At 31.0% G+C, this 24973-nt stretch overlaps 1 protein-coding gene across 2 annotated transcripts; it reads left to right on the forward strand.

Annotated features, from left to right (window-relative positions):
* Nucleotides 1-22852, forward strand: LOC101240019 (hemicentin-2). Of its 2 annotated transcripts, none has more exons than XM_065788897.1 (10): nucleotides 1-96; nucleotides 11185-11505; nucleotides 11645-11941; nucleotides 15658-15924; nucleotides 16001-16048; nucleotides 16395-16649; nucleotides 16755-17003; nucleotides 17259-17373; nucleotides 17480-17670; nucleotides 22041-22852. In XM_065788897.1, the coding sequence occupies exons 1-10, from the start codon at nucleotides 57-59 to the stop codon at nucleotides 22829-22831; spliced, it is 2574 nt and encodes an 857-aa protein (XP_065644969.1). In that variant the 5' UTR covers nucleotides 1-56; the 3' UTR covers nucleotides 22832-22852. The 2 variants fall into 2 exon arrangements, with proteins under 2 accessions (XP_065644969.1, XP_065644967.1); XM_065788895.1 differs by having other exon boundaries at nucleotides 3-96; nucleotides 16001-16306.
* Nucleotides 22853-24973: the final 2121 nt, after the last annotated feature.

A 24973-nucleotide genomic window follows, 5' to 3' on the forward strand; every position in this document is an offset into this window, starting at 1 on the left:
AACAGAACTAACTGTAAAATGTTGCGTTTTATATAAAATTTAAATTAAATATAAAAATGTATAAATTGCTTATATTATGTTACTGTATTTTGAAAAGTAAGTTTTTATTTATTTTTTCATTTTTACTTGAACTTTTATACTTTTAAGTTGTGCATTAAATAAATTATTTTAACAGCAGTGTTTTTACACAAAGCGTTTTTTCATTTTTTGTTTTTTCCGTAAAAAGGTATTTGTGCATACTTTTACAAAAAAATCTGAAAAAATTTCTGCATTTTTTGGTATCCTGAAGTGGAATACTTGAATTATTTAATGTGGAGAGAGATGTGGATTTAATGTGGAGTTTTGCTATTATATTAGCCTATATTATTCAGCTCCACAGAAGAAACAGTGAAACGGAATATGTGAACTTATTTCAATCAGAAAGATTAATATTGATCATAGTTCGTCAATGTGTAATACTCGATGTGGAATAAGACATTAACTCTCTTCCTGGTATTCCACATAAGGCACTGGTTAGTTACATGTTGTTAAGTTAATAACATGCAACTTTTAACAGATAAACTATGTATACAGCATAATAAGGTAACATATCTGCTTACCTACCTCAATTTCACAAACGTACTAAGAAAAATCACAATAAAGTTTGTTTGTATAGATGTAAAAAAACTGCAAACACCAAATAATACATTCGCGATATTTTAAGGTTATGTTTGCACATGAGATTAGGGCTACGTTATCGAATAACTTAAAACACTACCATGCTTAATATTTAGCTATTGTAGATGGCTACAATAGCTAAATATGTATGAATGTAGATGCCTCAAACAATTTCTGAAAAACACCAATACTCCACATTACGTTACTATTCAACAATCGGCACCTTTACTCTAGTATTTTTATATCAAGTATTTTTGATTAATGACCTTTTTACATTTATACTAAGGTTTTTTTATTAGTAATACGCAGTTTTTATCAACATTTCTTTGCATAATTTGAATAAAAAATGACACAGTTTTAGATATAAGCAAATACAGAACAAAACAAGGGCAAATAGAATATGAACATTCTATGAAAAGGTGAAAATGAAAGTTTTACCCAATGTTAATTATGTTTTAGGTTTTAAAAAAAAAGTTAAAAAAACAAAAAAAGTATAAAATAAAGTTTAAAAAGTTATAATCTTAACAAATATATCACTGAATCCTAATAACTTCTTATAGCATATGAACCTAAGGGTTCTTTTTTACATAAAATGTAATTGAACCGTTATGCTCCGTTATGTTCTGATCTTTATTTCTATTTTTGTTCACTTTTTTTAGGGAAAAAATCAAATTTGCTCTACTCAAATTAGCTTTAAAATGTATATTTTTAAAAACGTCATTAGGTTTTCTCGTTATAACGAAATGGCGTAACGTTACAAATTTATTATCTAATTTTTAAGTAAATTGGTGTAAAATTAGATCTGTCAACCCAAAATTTTCAAAAACAACAAGAATACAATTTTTTTTCATTTTTAAAATGTATTAAAGTTAAATTCGTATTCATAATTGTTGTTTCTCTTTAAACAAATTATTTTTTGTCAGACAAGACCACATGATTGTTTTTAAAGCCTCATTTGCATTTTGTGTTTTACCATGCATACATTTTTTCTTTGCTTATCTGCTTTTAAATGTTTAAAAATTGAAAAATAAGGATTTTTTATTCACTGGAATTGAATTTAACGACCCAACTTACTTACGTTTTGACTAATAAATGAATTAACTTCCAGCATCTCGAGAGCAAACACTATGAAATTGAATTTATCTGGTATACTAGTAAAGTATATAACAATAAAAGAATCGATATACTGTACTCTTTACGTTTTTTGTAAAATTTTACTTGTTTTTTTATTATTATTTAACATCTTATATATATATATATATATATATATATATATATATATATATATATATATATATATATATATATATATATATATATATATATATATATATATATATATATATATATATATATATATATATATATATATTTATATATATATATATATATATATATATATATATTTATATATATATTTATATATATATTAGGGGGGGGGGGGGGTTCAAAAAAAAGAAGTTTGGAAGTTTTTTTCACCACAATGATTAACATGTTACATTTAAATTAAGTTAATTTTTGTAAAAATTTGATGCAAATCGGACAATATTTAGGGGTCAATGAAAATTTGACATTTTTATGTTTACGGTCAAAAGAGTCAAAATTACATTTAATATTTTCATATTTTAATATTTAAAATTTAATATGAAAAATTATTATAATACTGATTTCAAAAGTATGACATATAAGTAATGCCAAATGTCATCTACCGCAATCATGGCTGCCTTAGAGGAGGATGGGTAAATCTGGCAATGTCGCTGGACAAAACGAAGAAGAAACTGTTTTTGATCTTTATTGAGGGTTTCATTATATTTCTGGATATGAGCAATGCCACGCTCTCGCTATCATTGACAGCCTTCATTTTGTCGACTCGATCCTTCAAATTTTGGTTGCAAGCATCCGATTCCCATGCTTCTTGATCTTTCAACAGGAAACTCTTAGTCTCCTCCTTTCCAGTGATACTAAGTACTTTGAAGAGACAAAATGTTCTTTGGGTCACAAACTTTTCAAGATGATTAAAGTCTGTGCCACACGTGCTTATTCTCTTCAGAGCAGATTTAGTCTTTGGAAGCAGGAGGTTGACTATCATGGCTCTTTTAACATCAAGAGGGACTCGGTTGTCAAAAATAGCTAAGCCCACGAGGTGTACTGAGAAGAACCACAGATGTCGAGTAAATGCAGTGTAAGCTGCATCAGCAATGATACGATTTGGTACTTTCTTGAGTAGCCCGATCATCATTACATCATTCAGGGGAGCGTATGAAGCCAGTGGAGCCTCGTGCCAGAAACGTCCATAAATGAGAGAAACGAAGAATGCCAGCTCCTTCAGACCTTTCTTTTCTTTAGTAGTCAATTCCAACTGACCTTCAAGTAGCACAATTTTTAGAGATTAGATAACCTTCGACATCCATCAAGCATGATGCATTGCTCCTTGAGCTCGGAACAGGAACTCCATCTTAAAACTGCTTCCACCGAGGAAGACAAGACATAGCCGAAAGAGCTCGAGGTAATCCTTCCGAGGCTGCTTATGTACTATAGCTTTAGTGTAGTAGACAACCATTTCCGTCCGAAGAGCTTTGGTATCCTCTTTGAAGATTTCGTCTCTAGCTGGTGAATACTCTGTTTACCTGATGTATGGCTATTTCTTCTAAAACCTCTTCAAAAAAATCAACTTCTGTTCCACCCGTCCCACCAAAAACAGCTGTGAGGACACTGCTCAGAACAACTTCTAGGACATGATGACAGCATCCAATATTTATAAGTTCATGGTCAATGGCTTCCTCAATAAGAACGCATGCCCCTTGATGGATGCCAGTGTTGGGGGAAGTCGTATCAAATACCTTGAACTTTTTCTCGTAGATTCCAGTCATCTAGTACTTTTAAGCATGCAGCAGCCTGTGCTTCCCCATTTTCTCCAAGAATATTTGGGACTACCAACAACTTCTCGATGCCATTTCCAGTGCCGATCACAGTAATTTGATGCCAATCACAGCAATTGACGGTTTCTTTTGCACCAGCTATGTCCAGAAGCAGTTTCCTATCCCAATGGAGAAGAAAAGGAAATTAAAAAAAAACTATTCTCTGCTTTAGCTACTTCTATTCGGGTAGCCATCCGTGACCTTCTGATGGTGCTCCTAGACAGTGTTAGGTCTTCAAGAGGATGACCTAAAGCCTTTGCTTCTGATGCAACAGCATGAATAGATCCACGATCAGGAAGATCGTCCTCGTCTTCAGACTTAAAAGAAGAACTGATATCCAAAGCAGGACCAGATGTTTCTATTTGCTGCAACTTTTCTGTCTCTTTCAGTCTTCTATTTTCATTAGCTTCTATACTATCTTCTTCGTCTCATTCTCTGCAAGATTGCGATCCACTCCAGCCATGCTTGAACTCGTGACATCTTCTCTCTGCATTGTTAGGAATTGTCTGTCTTCATTGTTCGTCATGATGTCCGTTCTTTGTGGCCAAGTCAAAAAGTTCCATCAGGTCGTCTTTGAACATTTGCTCCTTAAATTTGCAGCTTTCATATGCTTTCGTCCTATACACCTTCAACAATTGATATTCACCATTCAACTTCTTCAGTTTTCTTTCACCAGAATCAATCCTTTGAGTCGGAACTCTTGCTTTGCTCCAAATAATATTGATATCTTTAACTGTGCGATTAATACTGTCCTTCACAGCGAGGTGTTCTTCGAGGTGGTAAAAGAGGAGGCAGCGGATGGAATCACCGTTCGTAGCCAATTTTGCTGAAGAGAGTTGGTTTGTGGCCTTGCCGACAAGCAAAACTTCAGCAAAACTTTTTGCTGCAGCTGCCATTATGTAATTAAGTACCTGCCTGTGGATACAAAAATTAGGTGCTTGCCCAAAATGTTGAAATCCTATTGATCCCTAAAATTGCTCAAATTGGTCCAAATTTTTGCATGGTTATTCCTTATATATAGTAGAACAAAGTAAGCTTTGTAATATATATTTATATATAAAATGTTGAAATCCTATTGATCCCTAAAATTGCTCAAATTGGTCCAAATTTTTGCATGGTTATTCCTTATATATAGTAGAACAAAGTAAGCTTTGTAATATATATTTATATATAAAATGTTGAAATCCTATTGATCCCTAAAATTGCTCAAATTGGTCCAAATTTTTGCATGGTTATTCCTTATATATAGTAGAACAAAGTAAGCTTTGTAATATATATATATATATATATATATATATATATATATATATATATATATATATATATATATATATATATATATATATATATATATATATATATATATATATATATATATATATATATATATATATATATATATATATATATTTATATATATATATATACACTGGTGGCCATTGAAATAAAGCCAGCAGCAAATTTTTGGAAAATACACAGTTTACTCTAGCAACAAGGTCTAGCAGGCATATTATCAAATGCAATTTTAACCTTACAATACACTGAATAAAGTTCTAGCTCAAACGATGAATAAAAGTCAGTAATTCACAGGATATCCTTTATTTTTAAGTACAGCATTAATGCGATTAGGCATGCTATGAACAAGTGTTCTACAGTATTCCGGTGTTATTTCTGTCGTCTACACACGCTTCAAAACCTCTTTCAGGTCTTTTTCTGATGTAGGACGATGTGCAGCAACTTTCCTTTTCATAATTTGCCAACAATTTTCAATCACATTTAGATCAGGTGAATTTGATGGCCAATTGGAAAGAAGTTCAATGTTGTTGTCTGAAAACCACTTTTGGACAATCTTTGCGGTGTGACAAGGGGCTGAGTCTTGTTGCATAATTGTTGTTCCTGAGATGTTCATGTGGATTTGAAGCTTACTTTCAAGAACCTCCAAGTACTTTTTGGCATTGACCTTTTCCCCTTTATCGAAGATGTGCAGTCCACACCGACCACTTGCTGTGATGCCACCCCAGATCATGACGCTTGGTGGATGTTTGACAGTTTTGATGGTGTATTTGGGATTGAATCGCTGAGAGGCAGGACGTCGGACATAATTGTAACCAGGGCCTCGTAGCTGCTGAAAGGTACTTTCATCTGTGAACATGACTTTCTCCCACCACTCCCTTGACTTGTCTTTCATCGCACTGCAAAACTTCAATCGCTGGAGGAGTTGTTTTTTCGTGATTAGAGTTTCTTCGCTGGTCTGCGAGCTACAAGACCAAAGTCATTTGACAGACGTCTCCTAACAGTCCTAGCACTCACTTGAATACCCCTGTCACTAGCTAGGCTTGCAACGCGTGCAGAAGAAGTATGCGGACTAGACACAACAATGCTCTTCAAATAACAATCATCGCGATGATTTGTTTTTCGTACTCCCTTGCAGTTGGAACGTCGTGAAACACCTCCAGATCTTAAAACATTCTCAACGGCACCTCTAGAAATCTTCAGTTTCTTTGCAATATCACGCTGAGAATAACGCTCAGCATTCAATGTTACAATTTGCCCCTTGACAAAATCATTAATATCTGGCTTTTTCCCCATTATCACACTAAAATAAGCGATAAAAACATTATAGTTTTTCAGCAAGAAATCATAAAATTTAATTAAATACAAAGCCAAACACGTGTATAATATGCATAACATAAATAATAATGACGTCATATATAAACAAACCGAACGGCATGACGTTGTTCTTACTTTTTTAAAAATTTTTCATTTTACAGCAAAATCATCAAGTGGCTTTAATTCAATGGCCACTAGTGTATATATACATATATATATATATATATATATATATATATATATATATATATATATATATATATATATATATATATATATATATATATATATATATATATATATATATATATATATATATATATATATATATATATATATATATATATATATATATATATATATATATATATACATACAGGCCCTATCAGAGGGGGGGCCACACGGGCCATTTGGCCTAGGCCTCGACCTAAATAGGGGCCTCCAAATTTTTTCGGAAATTTAATATATTTTTATTAAATTGTGATAACATGAGCAATTACATAATATTTTAATCAATGTTGAGACAATATTTTAATATACTTAATTAGTTGATTATTAATACACATAATTATTATTTTAATTAAATTATTTGTGTTGTATTAAGTTTGTTCTGATATTTATTTTAATTCAGTCAATAACAATTGTTGTTTGCAGCAAGATCGAAAACTTTTAAAACTAATGTCATTGCTAAATTTAAACATGAAGAGAAAATTTGAAAGTGGTGCATCCAAAAGGCGAAAAAGACAAAAAATTGAAGAAGAAACAAAGAGCCTAAAGTCAATAACATCATTTCTAAGACCACTGGAAAATCAAGCCAACCCAACACACGGTAAATCAGATATTGAAATATCCGGAACTACATCTTCTGAAAAATCAATGTTACAACAAAACAAAAATCCCCAGATAGATACAAATGTGCAAGACATCTCAAATACAACTTGTGTCTCTGAATCTGGAATTACAGATTTAGAAAGCTTGGAATTAAATTGTGAAAGTTCATTGATTCACCAAAGCAACAGTCAGCAGAGGGAAACAAATTTGCAAGCCATCTCAAATGATAATTGCATCTCTGATTCTGAAATTTCATATTCAGAAAGTTTGGACCAAAAATGTGAATCAGATTGTTCTAATATATCAAAATTGATTGTGTTTGACATTTGCACTGTTGACAAACGAAATATTACTCAAATGCAAGAAAGTTTCCAAACAAACTTTTTAATTCCAAACAATATTCCACGAGATTCTTATAATCACGCCTTTCCTACTCGTCTGAGATCAAAAATTCTTCCCAATGGTGAGATATGCACAAGAGATTGGCTTTGCTGGAGTGATGTGCAACAGTCATTCTATTGTGCACTCTGCTTTCTTTTGAACAAAAGTGATTCCAAGGTATCCACCTTTTCAGAACAGTTAGGTTGGAATATCACCAGGGGTTGGAGAAAGTTGAAAGACCGAATACCAGCACATGAAATGTCTGTATTACACAAACAAAACTATGTCAAATGGAAATCAGCCAGTAGAGCAGCCTTCAGAAAAAGTTCTATTGATAATTTACTAATAACAGAATTGTCAACTGAAACCAGTAATTGGACAAAACTTCTTGAGCGCCTTTTGAACGTCATTCTTTTTCTTTCTGAACGTGGGCTTGCTTTATTTGGTTCCAGTCAACACATTTATGACCCTGACAATGGAAACTTTCTCGGAATAATTGAGCTCCTCAGCAACTATGATCCAATTTTATCAGAGCATGTGAAAAAGGTCCATGAATCTCAACTGAACAAAAAGCGCTTACAAGTTCATTATCTGTCCACCCGGATTCAAAATGAATTTATTGAACTCTGTGGATCTTTTGTTCAAACCAAAATTATTGAAGAGATTCAAAACACCAAATATTTTTCAATTGTTGTTGATGCAACACCAGACTGCTCTCACAAGGAGCAAACAACTTTCATTATCTGTTATATAAAAATTGATGGATCTAAATTTTCCATTGAAGAACGGTTTCTCTATTTTGACGATTACTCAAAAAAAACTGGAAAAGAATTTGCAGCAAGGATTCTTCACGTTCTAACTTTGTTGAACATAGATTTTAAACTGTGTACTGGTCAGGCATACGACAATGGTCCAAACATGGCTGGAAAATACAAAGGTGTGCAAGCAGTTTTGCTAGAAGAAAACCCAAACTGTATGTTTGCCAGCTGTGGAAATCACACTTTAAACCTTGTTGGTGTTGACTGTGCTGAATCATGAAAAGAAGCAATTCTTTACTTTGGAATTGTGCAGCAAATGTACAATTTCTTCAGCAGTAGTCCACAAAGGTGGGAAATTCTCAAGCAACAATTCTTCAATTCTGAAGCAGTAAAACCAGTTGCCCGACACTTGAATTCACTGAGAACAGCTTTAAAAGAGCTGCAATCTCTCAATCTCACAGTATCAGCTCAGTCAGAACTTCAGTCCATTCAAAACTATTTGTCAAAATTTAAATGCATTGTAATGTCATCTTTATGGATGAAGCTCCTCACAATGATTCACCAAACCAATCTTATAATTGAGGCAAGAAATGCAACTCTAGATGTTGAAATGGAAAACATTAAAAATCTCATGGAGAGCATTCAACAGATTCGTGAAAAATGGGATGCTGTTCTGAGTGAGTCAAAATTAATTGCAATGAATATTGACATTTCACCAGAATTTTCTACCACTCGAAATTTGAAAACACAATTTGATTCAGAACAGCACTATAAAATCAATGTATTTTATGTAATAATCGGCTCTATTCTTGCAGGTCTTAAACGTCGATTTGAGTCACAACAACAAATTTGTAGTATTTTTGGATTTCTTTGGCACTTCAACAAGATGAGCAATGAAGAACTACTCAGTGCCACAACAAACTTTCAAAAAAAGTACCACAAGGAAATACTGTCTGATATTTCTGATGAGGTAATCTTTCTGAAACAAATTTACTCCACAAACTTTACATCAGATTGCAAACCAAAAGAATTGTTTCAAGAAATATTAGAACTTGGACTGTCTGGTGTTTTTCCTAACATATCAATTGCTTTGCGAATTTTTATCAGTTTGCCTGTCTCAGTGGCTTCAGGAGAAAGGTCTTTCAATGTGTTGAAACAAGTAAAGAACTATCACCGTTCAACCATGGGACAAGAACGCTTGAATGGACTTGCAATGTTGAATATTAACTGTGAAAACTCGATTTTTCAACAGTTGTCAGTGCATTTGCAAAAGCAAGAAAAGCATTTTTAAAATAAAAATTATTACTAATTTGCTGTTTTTTTATTTATTATGCAATGGCAGTTATTTTATGGTAAGGGCCTCAAAATTTGTAAATGGCCCGGGCCTCACTCAATCTCTGAAAGGGCCTGTATACATAAATAAGAGTTTTTTGTATTTAACAGCTGGATAAGTTGTATAAGTATAACTTTTAGTTACTACACCTTATTTTTGTTTATACTTTGCTAACGTGTAGACACGATTTGCTTCAACTTTATTTCAACAATAAAGTAAAAAAAAAAAAATGCATTCAGACTATATTTTGATAAGAAATATAGTCAGAACTTTAAACTGAGTTAGGCTTCTCAACAAAAATACGCAGCAAGATTATTTGCATTTAATTAATAATCACTAGGAAAAGAAAAGCCCATGCAACCTTAATATAATTATATATATATATATATATATATATATATATATATATATATATATATATATATATATATATATATATATATATATATATATATATATATATAATTGGTGGTTTGAGAAGGTATTCAAGAAATAAGGAAATCAATAAAGTTTACCATTATAAAGGGCATTAGTCTTAATTTGTTCCACAGCGAAAAAATTTTTTTTTTTTACGTTTTTCATTACTGAAATAAAGGGAGGTTCTTAAGCTAAAAGACCTTGAAAGGAAGTAGTCAAGGCTACAAAATGGTGTTCATACGGCAGGTATCTATAATGGAGTTTACCCTGCCGGCATTTTGTACCTAAATAACGTCTTTTGAAAGTTCAAAAGACGACTTTTTAGAACTAAATGCATGCTCAGCGAGCTTTGACCAGACAGATTAATTAACAATTTTTATTCCCTAAACTACGTTTAAAAGCTGAGAAATTTGCTAAACTCTATCTAGCAGACTTAAGTAAAAAGAGCAAAAAAAAAAACGCAAAATAATTTTTTTTCGTTTGAAGAAACATTCTAACCAGCGGTTAACTTGTAAAACTTCTAAATGAAATTTATGCAAAGGGACTGTATACAACACTTACCCAACTCTGTGTTTCACTTAAAATCGATCTTAAATTGCCTTTTGAACATCTGAAAACAAAAGATTTTTCAGCAAGTTGGTTATCTTTGTTCAAAAATAGCCTAGAAGCAATCAGCTACTTGATGATCCTTTCCGTTGAATCAGATTTACTCAATAGCATGTCTTATGATGAGGCTATTTCAAATTTTGCAGCTAAGAATACCCGGAAAATGGCGTTACTTCAGTAACCTCAATTTTTTTCTATATATTATTTTAGATTCGCAGAATCAATGGACATCCATTAAACATTTGAAAATAGATATCGCAAAAGATCTGGGGGCGCCTATATACCCATATATACATATGGAATGCAACAGAAAATTGTAAAAAATGTTTGTGAAGCCTAAGAATTAATAACTTCGATATGGTAAATTTTTATGTAACTTTCACACGCCAAATATATTGTTAGCAGTTTCAAAATTTGCATTTTAGAACTAGTTTTTGTAGAGCAAAGTTGATATTCTCAGTTAAAAAAGTGAACTAAAAACCCCCATTTTAAACGTTTACAAGAAGTGTTGCTAGATAAACTTTAATTAACAAAATGTCTAAACAGTTCTTAAAACTGACTATGTCGTTTTGATAAAATAAAATTATGCAAAGATTTTTTTTTAAATCATTTTTCATATGTTTAGCATCCTAATAAGTAAATCATATAAAAATTATTTAAAAATATGTTTTAGTTTTGAGTCTGCAATTTTATTCTAACCCTGCGTCAGAAATTTACGCAATTATTGGCAACAACGTTTACCTATCATGGCAATATAACACTGAAGAAATAATTAGAGTTAAATACGGGATTCTCGATGAGTCAAATTTTTTTACGAAGATACTAGTTTCAGTAACTAATGGCAAGTTAGTTCAAAATTTTCCGGACAAAGCAGTTCTAGTAAATAACGTATTTATTTTAAAAAATGTCAGTGTCTTGGATAATGGCGTTTATCAATGCGAAGTGATGTACGCAAACGAAACAATATTTAGCAATACAAAATTAACTGTTGTTGGTTAGTCGTTAATTTTTAGTCATTGATTTTAGTTTTATTTATTAGGTTTTCTATTAGGTTTTTTTTAATTATATTTAACTTTATTGATTTATTACTTGTTGTATAGAACTATTGTAAATTACTTATTTCTTTTGTTCAGATTTAACTTTAGTAAATAACACTGTTTCAAATCCAACTCCGATTGAGTTTACTAAGGTTTCATTATGCAGCATTGTTGTAGGTAATATTTTCCCAGAATTAAAATGGTACCTAGGAAACATATCTGTTACTAATGGTGTAAGTACTACTTTAATTGAGAGTCGTAATGAAAGTATGACAATAGCATTTAAATTGGTTATTGATAAAGTAGAGAAACGTTTTCAAAGTATTGAATTGAGACTTGAATTGCCAGGGATACCAGAACAAAAATTAACAAGCTTTACACTAATGGTTAAATGTAAGTATTGCAGTTAATAGTTTTAATTGAAAATTAAATGTAAGTTTTAATATTGCAGCATATTAGTTATAAATTTTTGCTTTTCTTTGTTACCCAATAGCAAGTTATCAACTTATCAAGAGATACGTTAGCAAATTCACCAGCCGCTTTTTCTGTTTTCATTTTCCCAGCCAAACCTTTTCTAACTTGCTTTGTTTCAGAAAAGTAATCTTCGTTTATATAGATATTTTTCATTTTCAAATTTATTTAATTTTAGATTTATCTTTAAAATCTAAAAGTTTTCTTACTAATATTCTCTGCCCGTTCAATTCAGACATTTTTAACAATTTTTACATTTAGTTCACTTTTTCATTTTTCTATCTACTTACTACTAATTCCATCTACTCTTAAATTGATACGTCAAGATTAATATAGACGATGATATAATAGACAATGTTTGCAAAAGAAAAATGAATAGGCAATATCTATAAAAAACCACGAATATGTGCAATTATGACTCCTTGATCTTTAAACTTGACTCCTAGATATAAACTTGATTCGTAATTATGAAATTGACTGTAATTTTACTGATCAACTTTATTATTAATGTCAAGTGGAAACAAACCGGTATTATGTTAAAACTTCACCAGAGCTGAAAAGTTTTGCTTAAAGTTGACTAGATAACCCTCTCTTGATAAATTGGTGAACTTTGTCTATGCATAAAACTGTTGAAGCAACTTACACTCTATTGATACGACAAAAAATATATTGTAACTTTCAAAAACTTCTTTTGTTTTCAAAATGTGTGACAAGGAGCTGGTTAACAAATTACCAAGGTTTTTTTTTTCAATGCAATTAAGTAAAACTTGATAAATATAATGTTACAAGTGTCCATCCATGACTAAAATATAAATACTTATAAAACAATAATATGCTACATTGTCTGGACCAACAGTATAATTATTTATTTTCATTATTGCTAAACAACTTTGGAGGTCGATTAGAAACACGACGGCAAACTATGTGTTGATTGTCTTGATCTCCTGAGAAGCCAATATCATCATAATTATATCAAATGACATAAGATGTTTTAATTATTATCTGCTTCGCTAAGTTTGCATTTAATGTCTTGAAATACTTTAGTACTGTTTCTTGCGTGCAAAAAGCGGCTCGAAGTGAGCAACTATTTATACAACTACAAACAGTTTTACATAAGCTGTGGACTTGCCAAGAGTTATTACTTGTATGTTAAAACAGTTTTACATAAGCTGTGGACTTGCCGAGAGTTATTACTCGTATGTTAAAACAGTTTTACATAAGCTGTGGACTTGCCAAGAGTTATTACTTGTAGGTTAAAACAGTTTTACATAAGCTGTGGACTTGCCAAGAGTTATTACTTGTATGTTAAAACAGTTTTACATAAGCTGTGGACTTGCCAAGAGTTATTACTTGTATGTTAAAACAGTTTTACATAAGCTGTGGACTTGCCAAGAGTTATTACTTGTATGTTAAATAATTGAGCAACTCTGTTTATTAAAAAAATTACCACTTTGTACTTTAACATCTGCAAACATGACTTGTTCTTCGGTATATGTTTTTTTTTCCAAATTTTTTCTAAAATGTTTTATCGAGGCATATTTTATATAAGAATAGATTTAATGTGAATCTATTAAAAACTTATATGAAAACTTTATAGAGGTTTAATTGTCAGTTAACTGTTAGTGTCATGCAATCCCATAAACCACTGTTTTTGTTTTAAACTCATATATTTGGAAAACTCTTGACCGGCGTAATATACAAGGATACGTTTTATCTTACCTGATGGCAAATTTCACAATTCACAATTTTTATGCCCATTTTTTGCAAAGAAAAAATATTATTAAACGGTCAAAAATTTACAAGTGTGTTGCAAAAATTTATTCAGTTTCTTTTTTAATTTAATTTTATCTTATTCGGAAATTCTAGAACACCATCCAAAAGCATTTGCAAAATATTTATTTAATAATTAAAAAAAAACAATAAACATTATTAATTTTTGTATGATCTTCGTTTTATTTGACTATTTTATATATTATCTATTTTTTTAAAAGGTTTTTTAAACTTTAATAAAGGCAAAACATTTGACTGTGTAAACTTAAGGTGGCTTCTTGAAATTTAAATTTAATGTATTGTTTTATTTTTGCTATAAGAACGCTAAATCCAAGCATAATTGGGGCAAACATAATTGGAGCAAAAGTTATAATTTGGAAATGTTATCACATACCCTATTTGATTAAAATAGTGTCAAGAGATTTTTATATCTTCTGGTCACTAAGCATCATTTAAAACAATGAAAGATTTGACAAAGAGAAGGTACTTGGACAGCATCTCAATCACATTATTGATTGAGGGCTTGAAAAGTTTAAAAACAAATTCCAATAGCATTTAATTTGTCTCATATATTATTATAAAATACCAACAGCATTTAATTTGTCTCATATATTATCATAAAATGCCAACAGCATTTAATTTGTCTCAAATAATATTATAAAATGTCATTTAATTTGTCTCATATTATGAAATAGTTATTAAATTTAGAATAGATAAAAAATTATTTTTTAGATAACACGCAATAATTTTTAGCAGCCCAATTGTTTTAGTGCACCCAAAATAACAGTTGCATACCAAAAATTGGCAAGACTTTGCACATGTAACTTTTATAATAATGACTATCTATAATATATTTATAATAATACATATATAAATATTTGCTCTGTAAACATAGGTGTGCTGTGCATGCGCAATTGAGAGTGTCCTTATTTTAAAACTCTAATTTTTTTAACATTTTTCAATTACATTTTTGAATTACTGCAATCGAATTACTGCAATTCTTTATTTTTTGTGCAAAACTAAAAAGTTAAAATTAAATTAAATTAGAGAATAAGTTTTTTTTTTGTTATTCATCATTTTGTGGAATGTTAAATATTATATATTAAATAACATGTTAAATATTTAAGCAAAAGGTGCGTTTGTTTTTTTCGAAATACGGCTCTAATTTCAAATCTTTGAACATATGTTTTTTGCCTAATTATTTTCAAAAAGGTTTTTATGACAAAAGTGAAATCGAAAATGGTCAATGTTTTCTCAGTCCATTGGATGTGTGTATTTAAACATTTATCAAACAACCATGGTAACAAATTTGTAAATTTTATCTACAAAAATAATTCAATGCTCTTTTAGGTTTACAAAATTCATTAACAAAAAAAAAACTCTTACTATTTATAACACGATAAACGAGAATAAATACAAGATTATTTACTTGATTAATAACAAGACTATGATTGTGAAAAAAAATTGATTCGTTTTTATTTTTTTACAATCAAAACACTAGTGTAGTGATAGGATCATGAAGTAAGGGCATGCTAGAACTGGTGGTATAATTTGATTCAGTTTTTTTCTGTCTAAACCCATTTGTGAAAAGTTAATATATTGTCTCAAGAAAATAAAAATAAAAATGAGTTGGAAACTAGTTGTCGACTCGCACACAATAATGCAATAATGGTAGATATACATCTAATGGCTGAGAATTCAGAAGAATAGTTAACTCAACACTCAGCTTTTGTTTTTCAGAAGAAAAGTCAACTCAACACTAAGATTATGGTTGCATTCATGGTTGTGTTTTGATATTACATACTTTTTACGTTTAATACATTTAGTAAATTTATACAAAAAGTTAATCTAAACATGTGTCTTTATAGATTCTCCTTCAAATTCGACTTTGTTTTTCAAAAATGTAACATCAAATATTATCAGTGACGGGTTGTCGGTGACTTTGGTTTGCACCTCTGAAGCGTACCCTCCTTCAACTTATACAATAAAACACAATTTCAACGTCATATCAAATAGTTCTTCAGGAATTTTAAACATTGTTTCTTTTTCATTTCAAGATGAAGGAGTATATGAATGTACTCCTAGTAATGAAATTGGTGTGGGAGCCAAAAGAAAAATTGAACTTTTTTACGGAGGTAATTAAATTAAATTTTTATTTAATAAACTTTATTTTATGCAAAATCTATTTTTAATATAACAGAATTATTTTAGTGACTCCTGTGTTCCTTAACGAATCGGAAACAATCAATGTCGACGCCGGTAAATCATTGGACTTGTATTTTGTATTCATCTCGAACCCTAATGCTAGTTATCAATTATATTTTAAAAACAACGAACTTACCAGCTTAAGCAGTTCTTATTATATTACGGTGCAAAGTATATTCTCCAAAGCGAAATATACGAATGTTGTCAAAATATCAATTAGAAATGTGCTACCAGAATATTATGGGAATTTTAGTTGCAAAACAAAAAATATCATGGGAGAAAAAGTTTCTGCCATTTTTTTGAACGTGTCTTGTTAGAATTAATTTTATTATTTTAGATAACTTTTTTGTTTTATAAACTCCCGCATATAAACATAATAGTAACTGAGTATTATTTTTAGATCCTTTACAGTTTCCTAGCAACTTAAAGCTTAAAAACACTACAATGAATGTTGGAGCAATGTTTTCTCTGGAGTGTTATGCCATCGTCAACCCAGGATTTGTTGATTTTGCATGGCTTAAAAATGACCAACCGTTTAAAAATAAATCACTTTTAGCATTCTACAATGCAACATTACAAGATGCAGGCATGTATACTTGTGTTGCCACAGATGGAGTACAATCCATTAGCAGGACAATATATCTAGATGTTGCTTGTAAGATTATTGTGTTTAGCTTTTAAAACAAAAGAGATTTAAGTTTATATCCAACAGCTTACATACGTAATTCTAAAATTTATAAATTTTATGTTTTTTTTATAGATTCCCCATTTATTTACTCTTATTCTAAAGATCAGACGCTCACAGTTGGAGAGACTAGTAAATTATTTTGTTTTGCCCGTGGTTATCCTCAACCGATTGTACAATGGTATAAAACAGGGATTTTTCGCGCGTTGATTACGGGGCAAAATATAACGATTGGCGCAACAGTTAGCGGTTTGTTCACTTATATTTGCGTTTGCAAAAACGTTGTCGGTGAAAACAGGGTTGAAGTTACAATCAAAGTTGTAGGTATTTTTTAGATTTTTTTTTTAAAAATTTTAAAATTAATTATTAGTCTCAATGGTTAAAATAGTTAAAATGGTTAAAATAGTTAAAATGGTTAAAATTAATTATTAGTGTCAATGGTTAAAATTACAAAATGATATAGGCGTTTTTTATTTTTATTCTTTTATTTAAATTTTTTTTTGTGACGTTTTTATTCATTGATAACGTTGTGTATATTTTGTTAAATAATGTAGTTAAAATGATTAATTTAATTTTAAGAAAAAATTACGAAATCTAAAAACACATGGATAGTGCCAGTTTTTGTGACCACCATACTAGCAATCCTGATTTTGATTGTTTTCTTTATAATCCTTAGATACAGCAAATGGTGCACGTGAGTTGTATTATTTTAATTTTTTGTTTCGATTTTAAATTATATATTTTTCACACTTTTTTCTAAATACTTGTTATATTTCAAATACTATAAACTATGTTTATAGATACAGCGAAAAGACTTTAGATGCTCAGACTCTAAATAACTCAAGAAATAAGAGTTTAATTTTAAACCCTATGTATGCAGAGGATGCTCGTAGTTATCCTGTATTTCAACCAAATTATACGCACTCTAGTGTGCATCAAACACTTGGCATTGATACCTTCAATTCTAGAAAGTCATGGGATAGCGGAATAAGTAAAATTATAGTTCTTACTTTTAATTATTTAATGTGTAATTGCAAATGCGTCTACTATATCCTAATGTTTAATAATGGATGCAGGGTTAAGATATTTAAAAGTTAACTGAGCAGGTAGTTGTTTGACTTTCGCTTTCATTTTATAAATAGATTTTTTTTTATGTGTGTTCAACTTTCAAAGTAAATAAGAATAAGCGCAAATAAAAATGTGCGCAGTTTTTCTATCCATCTTCGTCGCATTTTTCATCATCATTTCCATCATTTCATAGTTATTGATGTCTTCTAATGTCAAAAAATGTAATGTAACTCTATTATTACATTTATAAATACTTAGTTTTTTTAAGTTAGAAGATCATAAACCTTCTAAGTTGTCATCCTGAAACTAATTGTATTTTTATATTTCGTAGTCCTTAACGTAATATTTAAAAGCTTTTTTCGAATTTAACACTTTATAATTGATACCTTATCAACGATAAATGACTTTTATATCTTATTAATGATAAATAACTCCTTATAATCGACGGTTTAAATAGACTGAAAAAAATAATGAATTTTCAGTGCAAGAATTGTATTAATATTGAATAAATTTTTATTTTTTATTTTAATTTTTTTTTAACATCTTTGCTTCCAACAAGGCTGTAAGCAACCACAAATTAGAGTTGGAAGTTACTGGAAGAAAAAAATTGAAGATTGTAGACCAAGATAACGATTGACGGACAACTTAAGGAATTATAAACTATGTGAATCAGGAAAGCAAGATGAAAGAAGCGAATTCAAAATAATTAATTTTTGAGGAAAGAAACTAGAGGAAAAAGAGTTTTTGGAGCACTTAGGAACAGTCACCGAAAAAGGATGAGACTTAATCGAATGACGAGTAACACAAGAATGAATTTTAGTAGATGGCACAAGAGACGCTAACTCTTTAGAGCAGTGCTCATTATAGTATTTGTAGAAAAGAGAAAGAAAAGCAATATTACGACAATGTGATAATGGTTGGAGGTTGGCTGCAAGAGCATGTCCAACTATATTTACAATGGGTTTTTGGCAAACAGTATTCCATACAAGGCCGGCTTTAAGATTTATAGAGATAGAGAATAGAATCCGAAGTAAGAGAGCTTTGAGCTAGATAAAGAGATGCGACCTTAGCAGATGCTAATGCATTTGATATATGGTTTTCAAGAAAGATAAGAATTAATCCTAGAAAGTAAAGAGTAGATGACTCATTGAGTACATTACCATTCATAAACATAGGGAGATCTAAATTATTGCAATAACGATTAACTGAAAAAAAGTAAGTTTTATCTGAATTAAAGTTCGCCAGCCACTGTGAGCCCCATACTGTAGTAGAAGTGCGATCCTTTTCAAGCTCAAATGTCCCCTCCAAGCAATCAGAGTGTGTTGGCTTCTTATTATGACAAGAATAAATGGTAGTATCATCAGCGAACAATGCCACCTTAGATGTCAGAATGTTTGGATCGTTAATGTAAATTAAAAAGAGCATAGGTCTAAGGATAAAACCTTAAAGAACCTCTGAAATTACGGAATATGAAGAAGAGTGCTGTGCATCGAGGACAACTTTTATAAAACGATTGAAAAAGAAGGATTCAACAATCTTAAAGACGTTATCAGATACATCATAAGAAGAAAGCTGCTGGAGAAGACCAGCATGCCAAACTTTATCAAAAGCTTTAGAAATGTTAATAGCAATAGTCTTAACCTCTCCACCTCTGTCTAATGCACGATAAAATCTATCGGTTATTACTGTTAGCAAATCAGCTGTAGAATGAGAAGATCGAAATCCGTATTGATGATCAGAAAATAAGTTATTAGATTCAAGATGAGAAATTAGGTGTTTGTTAAATAAAGATTCAAAAACCTTGCTTATGATAGGAAGAAAACTAATGGGACGGTAGTTAGGCGAATCAAATCGCTCTCAAGAATTTTTGAAAATACAGATAACAGATGCCGCTTTCCAGCAGACTGGAAAATAAGAATAAAATATAGTTTTGGAAGTATAGACGACAGCTCCGGAGAACTCTTCTGCAAGACTATAACAGGCATGTTGTCCGGGCCACAAGCTGTAGAAGAGTCTAGGCTGGAAATCACTTTAGATACAGATGCTGGAGTGATACGACTGTCAAGCAATGGATCAATCTGTTTGACGGCTTTATCATGTAGAACGCAACTAATGGAATCAAGAGATGATATTGATGAAATTTTCTCAGTAAACGATTCAGCTTTGTCTTTAGGAGAGGTGACAAAGTCTGAACCATACAAGAGAGGTGGAATAACAAATTTGCTCTTATTATTGATACTATTAAAGATTCTCCAGAAGTCACGAGAGCCTAATTTTTGAAATGAAATACGAGATTTGATGACCTGAGAATAGCGGATTTTGGCGTTGGACAAAACCTTTTTATGATGATTTCTAACAGTAATAAACAGACGTCTGTTTTCTGAAGAATTGTTTTGCAGATAGATATGAAAGTAATGGTTTCGATTGGCAATTGCAGCAGCACAATGTGAGGAAACCATGGAGAAGAGTGAAGCTTGACCTGGAATTGTCGATTGGGAATGAAAGATTCCATGCCAGCCTGAATCCACGAAGTTATGTAAGAAGCATATTTGTCAGCAGGAAGACGAAAGATTTTTACCCAAGGGTCATATCGATGACAATCACGGAAAGAGTCCCAGACAGCTTTAAGGTAGTTATAAGAGGTACAATGATAGGAGGATTCAGATGATGAAGAAGAATAGATAATAGTTTTAGAGAGATCAAACTGTGATCAGAAGCAACTAAGGGTAAGTGTGGAGAAACGGAGCACTTACTGGAATCAGAAACAAGACATAAGTTGAGTAGAGAAAGTAAATAATTCGTGTTGTCTGGAAAGCGAGTTGGAAAGTTGACAATTTGAATTAGGGATTGAGAAAGACAAATTTTTTGAGCAGAGTCACTAACACTAGAGCCAAGCAATTTAGTGTATTGAGCATTAAATTCACTAACTACAACGATATTGGCTGAAGGATATTTGATTTAATTCAGAGAATTGGCTTGTTTAATTTGATCAGAAATAACATCAAAAAGAGTGCAGTCTTGAGATGAAGGAGAGCGATATAGAACAAAGAGAAAGGCAATCGAGTAAAGTGGTGCTAAACGAAAGCACATAAAAGAATAGTCTGTGGATTCAAACCTAGTTTCCCGTTAAAAGGGTGAATTCTTACGAATGTAAATGATCGGACCAAGCATGTGACTATTGGAGTCTTTATGAATTAAAGGAAGATAACCATCAATACTAAGATCACAAGATGAGACAGCTAAAATCAAATTTAGACTTAAGAGCAAGTAGGCCTGGTGAACTTTGCAAGAGATAAGACTCAACAGAAGAAAAGTTACTTCGAAGACCACGAATATTAGTAAATGATAGATTTAGAGAACTTGGTGATGACGATGGTTTTTTGTGTTTTTTAGTTTTTGGTACTTTATTCATTTTTAAATTTGTTAAAGAACTTGACTCAAAGCGTAGATAGTACTCAGTATACTTTTTATAGCCCAAGCAATTGCCTCATTACTATTAACAAACCCTAAACCGCAACAAAGGGATTGTTTCCGATTAGCACACCGGAGTTGTGCTAATCGGAAACAAATTTCTGATTCGCTGAATTGGGCTCTGCCAACTCAGCGCATTTCGAATCTCGTTTAGACAAGTTCAATTAAAAAGGTCAATTAAAAGAGAAAAGACTTTTGTCTTTTCTTTTTACTACAAATAATTTGTCCTAATGTCTTTTCTCTTTTAGACAATATTCAAAAAGATGCATCTCTTTCTCTTTTTTACAAACACTACCATGGTCGCTTCTTAAGCAAATTACCATTCCTTTTTTTTTTAATATAAAACTTAATCTTGAGTTACTTTTCTTTTAGTCATGCTACATCCTTTTAATATAACTGATCCTTTATGTTCCAAAAACTTTAATTCATCTAGTTTTTTTTCTCGGGCTTTCTTCACCGGTGCTTTGCAATCCTTTCTTGTCATCGTGTTTACATCGTTCATACAATTTAAAGTTTTTCAAGTCTTTTGTCAAACGCCTTCTTGTTTTTAAACACTAATCTTCGTTTTCTATTACCTCTCAACTTAAACGATGGTTGGTTGCAGCTTTGTTGAAAGTAAACTAACAATAAAAAAAAGTTATTTTTGAGTATAAAATGTATTATAAAAATACATTTATATTGTGTTACCAAATAATTTTTTTTATCATCAAGTTAATTATAATCAAAAGTAATAGATTCATTAAAATAAAAAAAAATAAAAAATTAATATATACATAACTAAGGTAGATATATGGATATCAAATCTGTTATGATTACTTTTAGTGAATATCTATGACGTAGAAGACCTGGGGCAGGATACATTCCAAGATGCTACAGATTGCGATCTGATACCCATTTTATTTGATTCAAAAATGATTAATGACAACGATATTTTTTTTAAAAGTAAGCTAGTTATAAACCAAGGGTTCGAATCAGAACCTAATGAATGGATTGAACAAAATAATTTTACTGATAGTTTACACGTTGAAACGAGATCTCCAGATAATTTACATGTTGAAACGAGATCTCTAAATAGTTTACACGTTGAAATTAGATCTCTAGAATCAAATCTGGATTCAACAAGGAAAATATCTTTCGAATGTTCTGATTCTCTTAAAGATATGTCAGACTTTGATTCTAACAGAAAGATTTCGGAAACAAGTTCTAATTCTATACAGAAAACGACGAATAGCAATTTAGAATTCACCAGAAAGGTATCGGACAGCAACTTGGGTTTCTTAAAAAAAACGTTAGACAGTGATTCAAATTCATTTGAAAAAGTATTAAGCGATAAAGAAAGCTTAATTAGTAAAAATACATCAACCGACATTATTAAACCGCTTGATATAATAGAAAACAAAGATGTTCGTGTAAGGTTTTCGTCTTTTGTTGAAGAAATTGGTAATGATATCTCCGAAAAAGAAGAAGATTACAATGAACATGATTTTGATACCTTTCAAGAGATAGAAGATGAATTTAATCAACTTGATTCTGATAGAAAAATAGATATAAATGAAGAATTTAATATTGATGAAGTAGAAAAATTTGTAGATGATTTATTTGATTTTAAATAAAAATAAAAAAATGTTTAATACTATTTTAAACGATTTTATAATAACACAAAAACAGTGGCGTAACTTAGGGTTACAAAAGGGTTACTGGGCTGACATATCACCCGCAAAAGCCCGGGCTTCAGCTTGAAATGCAAACTAAACTTATGAAGAATCATTTTTAATACAAGTTTGCGTTCAGAAAACCATTGTGTTTTCATTGTTAATCCATTTATTACACATTAATAATTGAATTCCATTCAAAACTTTTAAAATCCATTTATTTAAATTTTAAAAGTTTTGAATGGAATTCAAAAGTTTCTATTGTTAAACTTAATTGTTAAAGTTAATATTGTTAAACTTAAAATTAACTTAATGTGAATTTAAAAACTTTTGGAAAGCTTTTACATTTGTTTGAATATTGTTTTAAAAAGATTTCGCATTTGAAAGTTCAACCAATGCATTTGTCTAAAAACGGCAAAACTATTTTTGGGTTAAATATAAACATATGATACACGGTTATAGAGGTTTATGGGGCCAAAGATTTCATTTTCGGGATCCATTTTAACTTTGGAGTGGTCTTGACCAAGGTTTAAAAAAGCGTGAGGCGTATTGAGACGGTTTCCCTACATGTGAGGCGAGGCGTAAGTCTCAATGCGCTTGGGACGTAAGCCTCAATTTGTTTAAGAAAAACTTTTTTTTATTTTAGAAAAAGATTAAAAACAATAAAAATAACACTAAAGTAAAATCATTCTTTCATTAGAAGTTCCAAAAAAAATAATAGAAGTTCCAAACTTCCACAGATTCAAAATAAACATGGTCTAATCTCATAAGTCATAACCCATCAATCATCGCCATTGTCACTAGAACTAGTGCTACTATTAGGATCCTCGAGGGAATTGTACATAAAATTCAATTCAACCCCTTCATCTTCGCTTTCCTCTTCGGCATGTGGAAAATCCTCATCATCATCATCAATTAGAATTTTTTGTTACCTAAAGGAAATATATATTTTTCAATAAAAAAACTTATTCAAATTTATATCCTATACTTTTGTTTTTCTTCTTTATCTTCTTTGTATGTTGAGATACCTTCTTCAACTTTAGTAGGGTCATCAAGAGCTATATTTGCGTCAAGATCTTCATAGGCCTCCACCTTAGAATCTTGGAGCTCTGAGATCCATTCATCACCAGAGCCTACATCATTCAAAAAAAGGGGATCTTCAATTGTTTTCTTCTTTAACTGCCTGTGTTTTAGTTTCAAATTGAACATAGAGTAAACTAAATCATTGAGTTTCACTTGCTTCATGCATAAGCACTGGTTTTCTACTTTTTTGAAGTAAAAAAGGATTCAAGTCCATAACTTGCTCCAAACAAACTTTGCAAAGTAAGAAATGCAGTGGCAAATTGAGTAACAACAGGTTTCATCAAATCTCCACCAGTAATCTAAAAAGCAACTTTGCATCTTTTACTTGATCCGATGCATCAATGAACTTTAAAAAGAAGTACCTTTCGGGTTATTAACTAAAAAGTTCATCAATGTACGCCCCTTTGTGTCAGTCCAACCGTCAGACATAATACTATAGCCGGTCTCAATCAATGAAGGTTTCGCTTCATCAATAGTGGCAGAAACAGCATTTTATCTCTTCTTTTAGAATCCATGTTCGCAACTCATGCATAGTTGGGGGTTTAAATCTCCTTCCAAATCCACATACATCATTTATCATATCCCAATATGAAGGGCTTGTTGCTACATTGAACGGTATTGAATCCTCATAAAAGAAACGCGCTCTCGCCACCAATATTTGAATGTTGTATAAAAAATTTAAATGGGTCTATGAACTTGTTTTTTTAACTTGACTACACTTAAGCTATTGGTGCTTTTTGTAAATTTGGATTGCCTTCAGTAGCAAATGGCTCTTGCATTCCCACTCAACAAATCTCCTCCATTTCTTCGAATGCTCTTCTTTTACCCTCGGTCTTTTTCAACATAAACGACTTCATTTCTTCTTGAACCTTAATGGGAACTCGTCGACGACCTGCAACATTCTTATGAGTCTTTGCAAGATGCCCCTTTAGTCTCTTAATTCCACCAGTGATCTTCTTCTGACAAAAGTTGCACTCAACATATATTCGAGTTTTGCCTTTCTGCGACCTGATTTGGACG

This window comes from Hydra vulgaris, chromosome 01 (assembly GCF_038396675.1).
Source record: "Hydra vulgaris chromosome 01, alternate assembly HydraT2T_AEP".
Classification (NCBI taxonomy): domain Eukaryota; kingdom Metazoa; phylum Cnidaria; class Hydrozoa; order Anthoathecata; family Hydridae; genus Hydra; species Hydra vulgaris.

Coding starts and splice junctions, on each gene's coding strand:
- LOC101240019 (XM_065788895.1), top strand. CDS start 57: ATGTATAAATTGCTTATATTATGTTACTGTATTTTGAAAA. Junction 16,307..16,394: donor CATTTTTTTGAACGTGTCTT/GTTAGAATTAAT, acceptor TATTATTTTTAG/ATCCTTTACAGTTTCCTAGC. Junction 17,004..17,258: donor AGTTACAATCAAAGTTGTAG/GTATTTTTTAGA, acceptor TTTAATTTTAAG/AAAAAATTACGAAATCTAAA.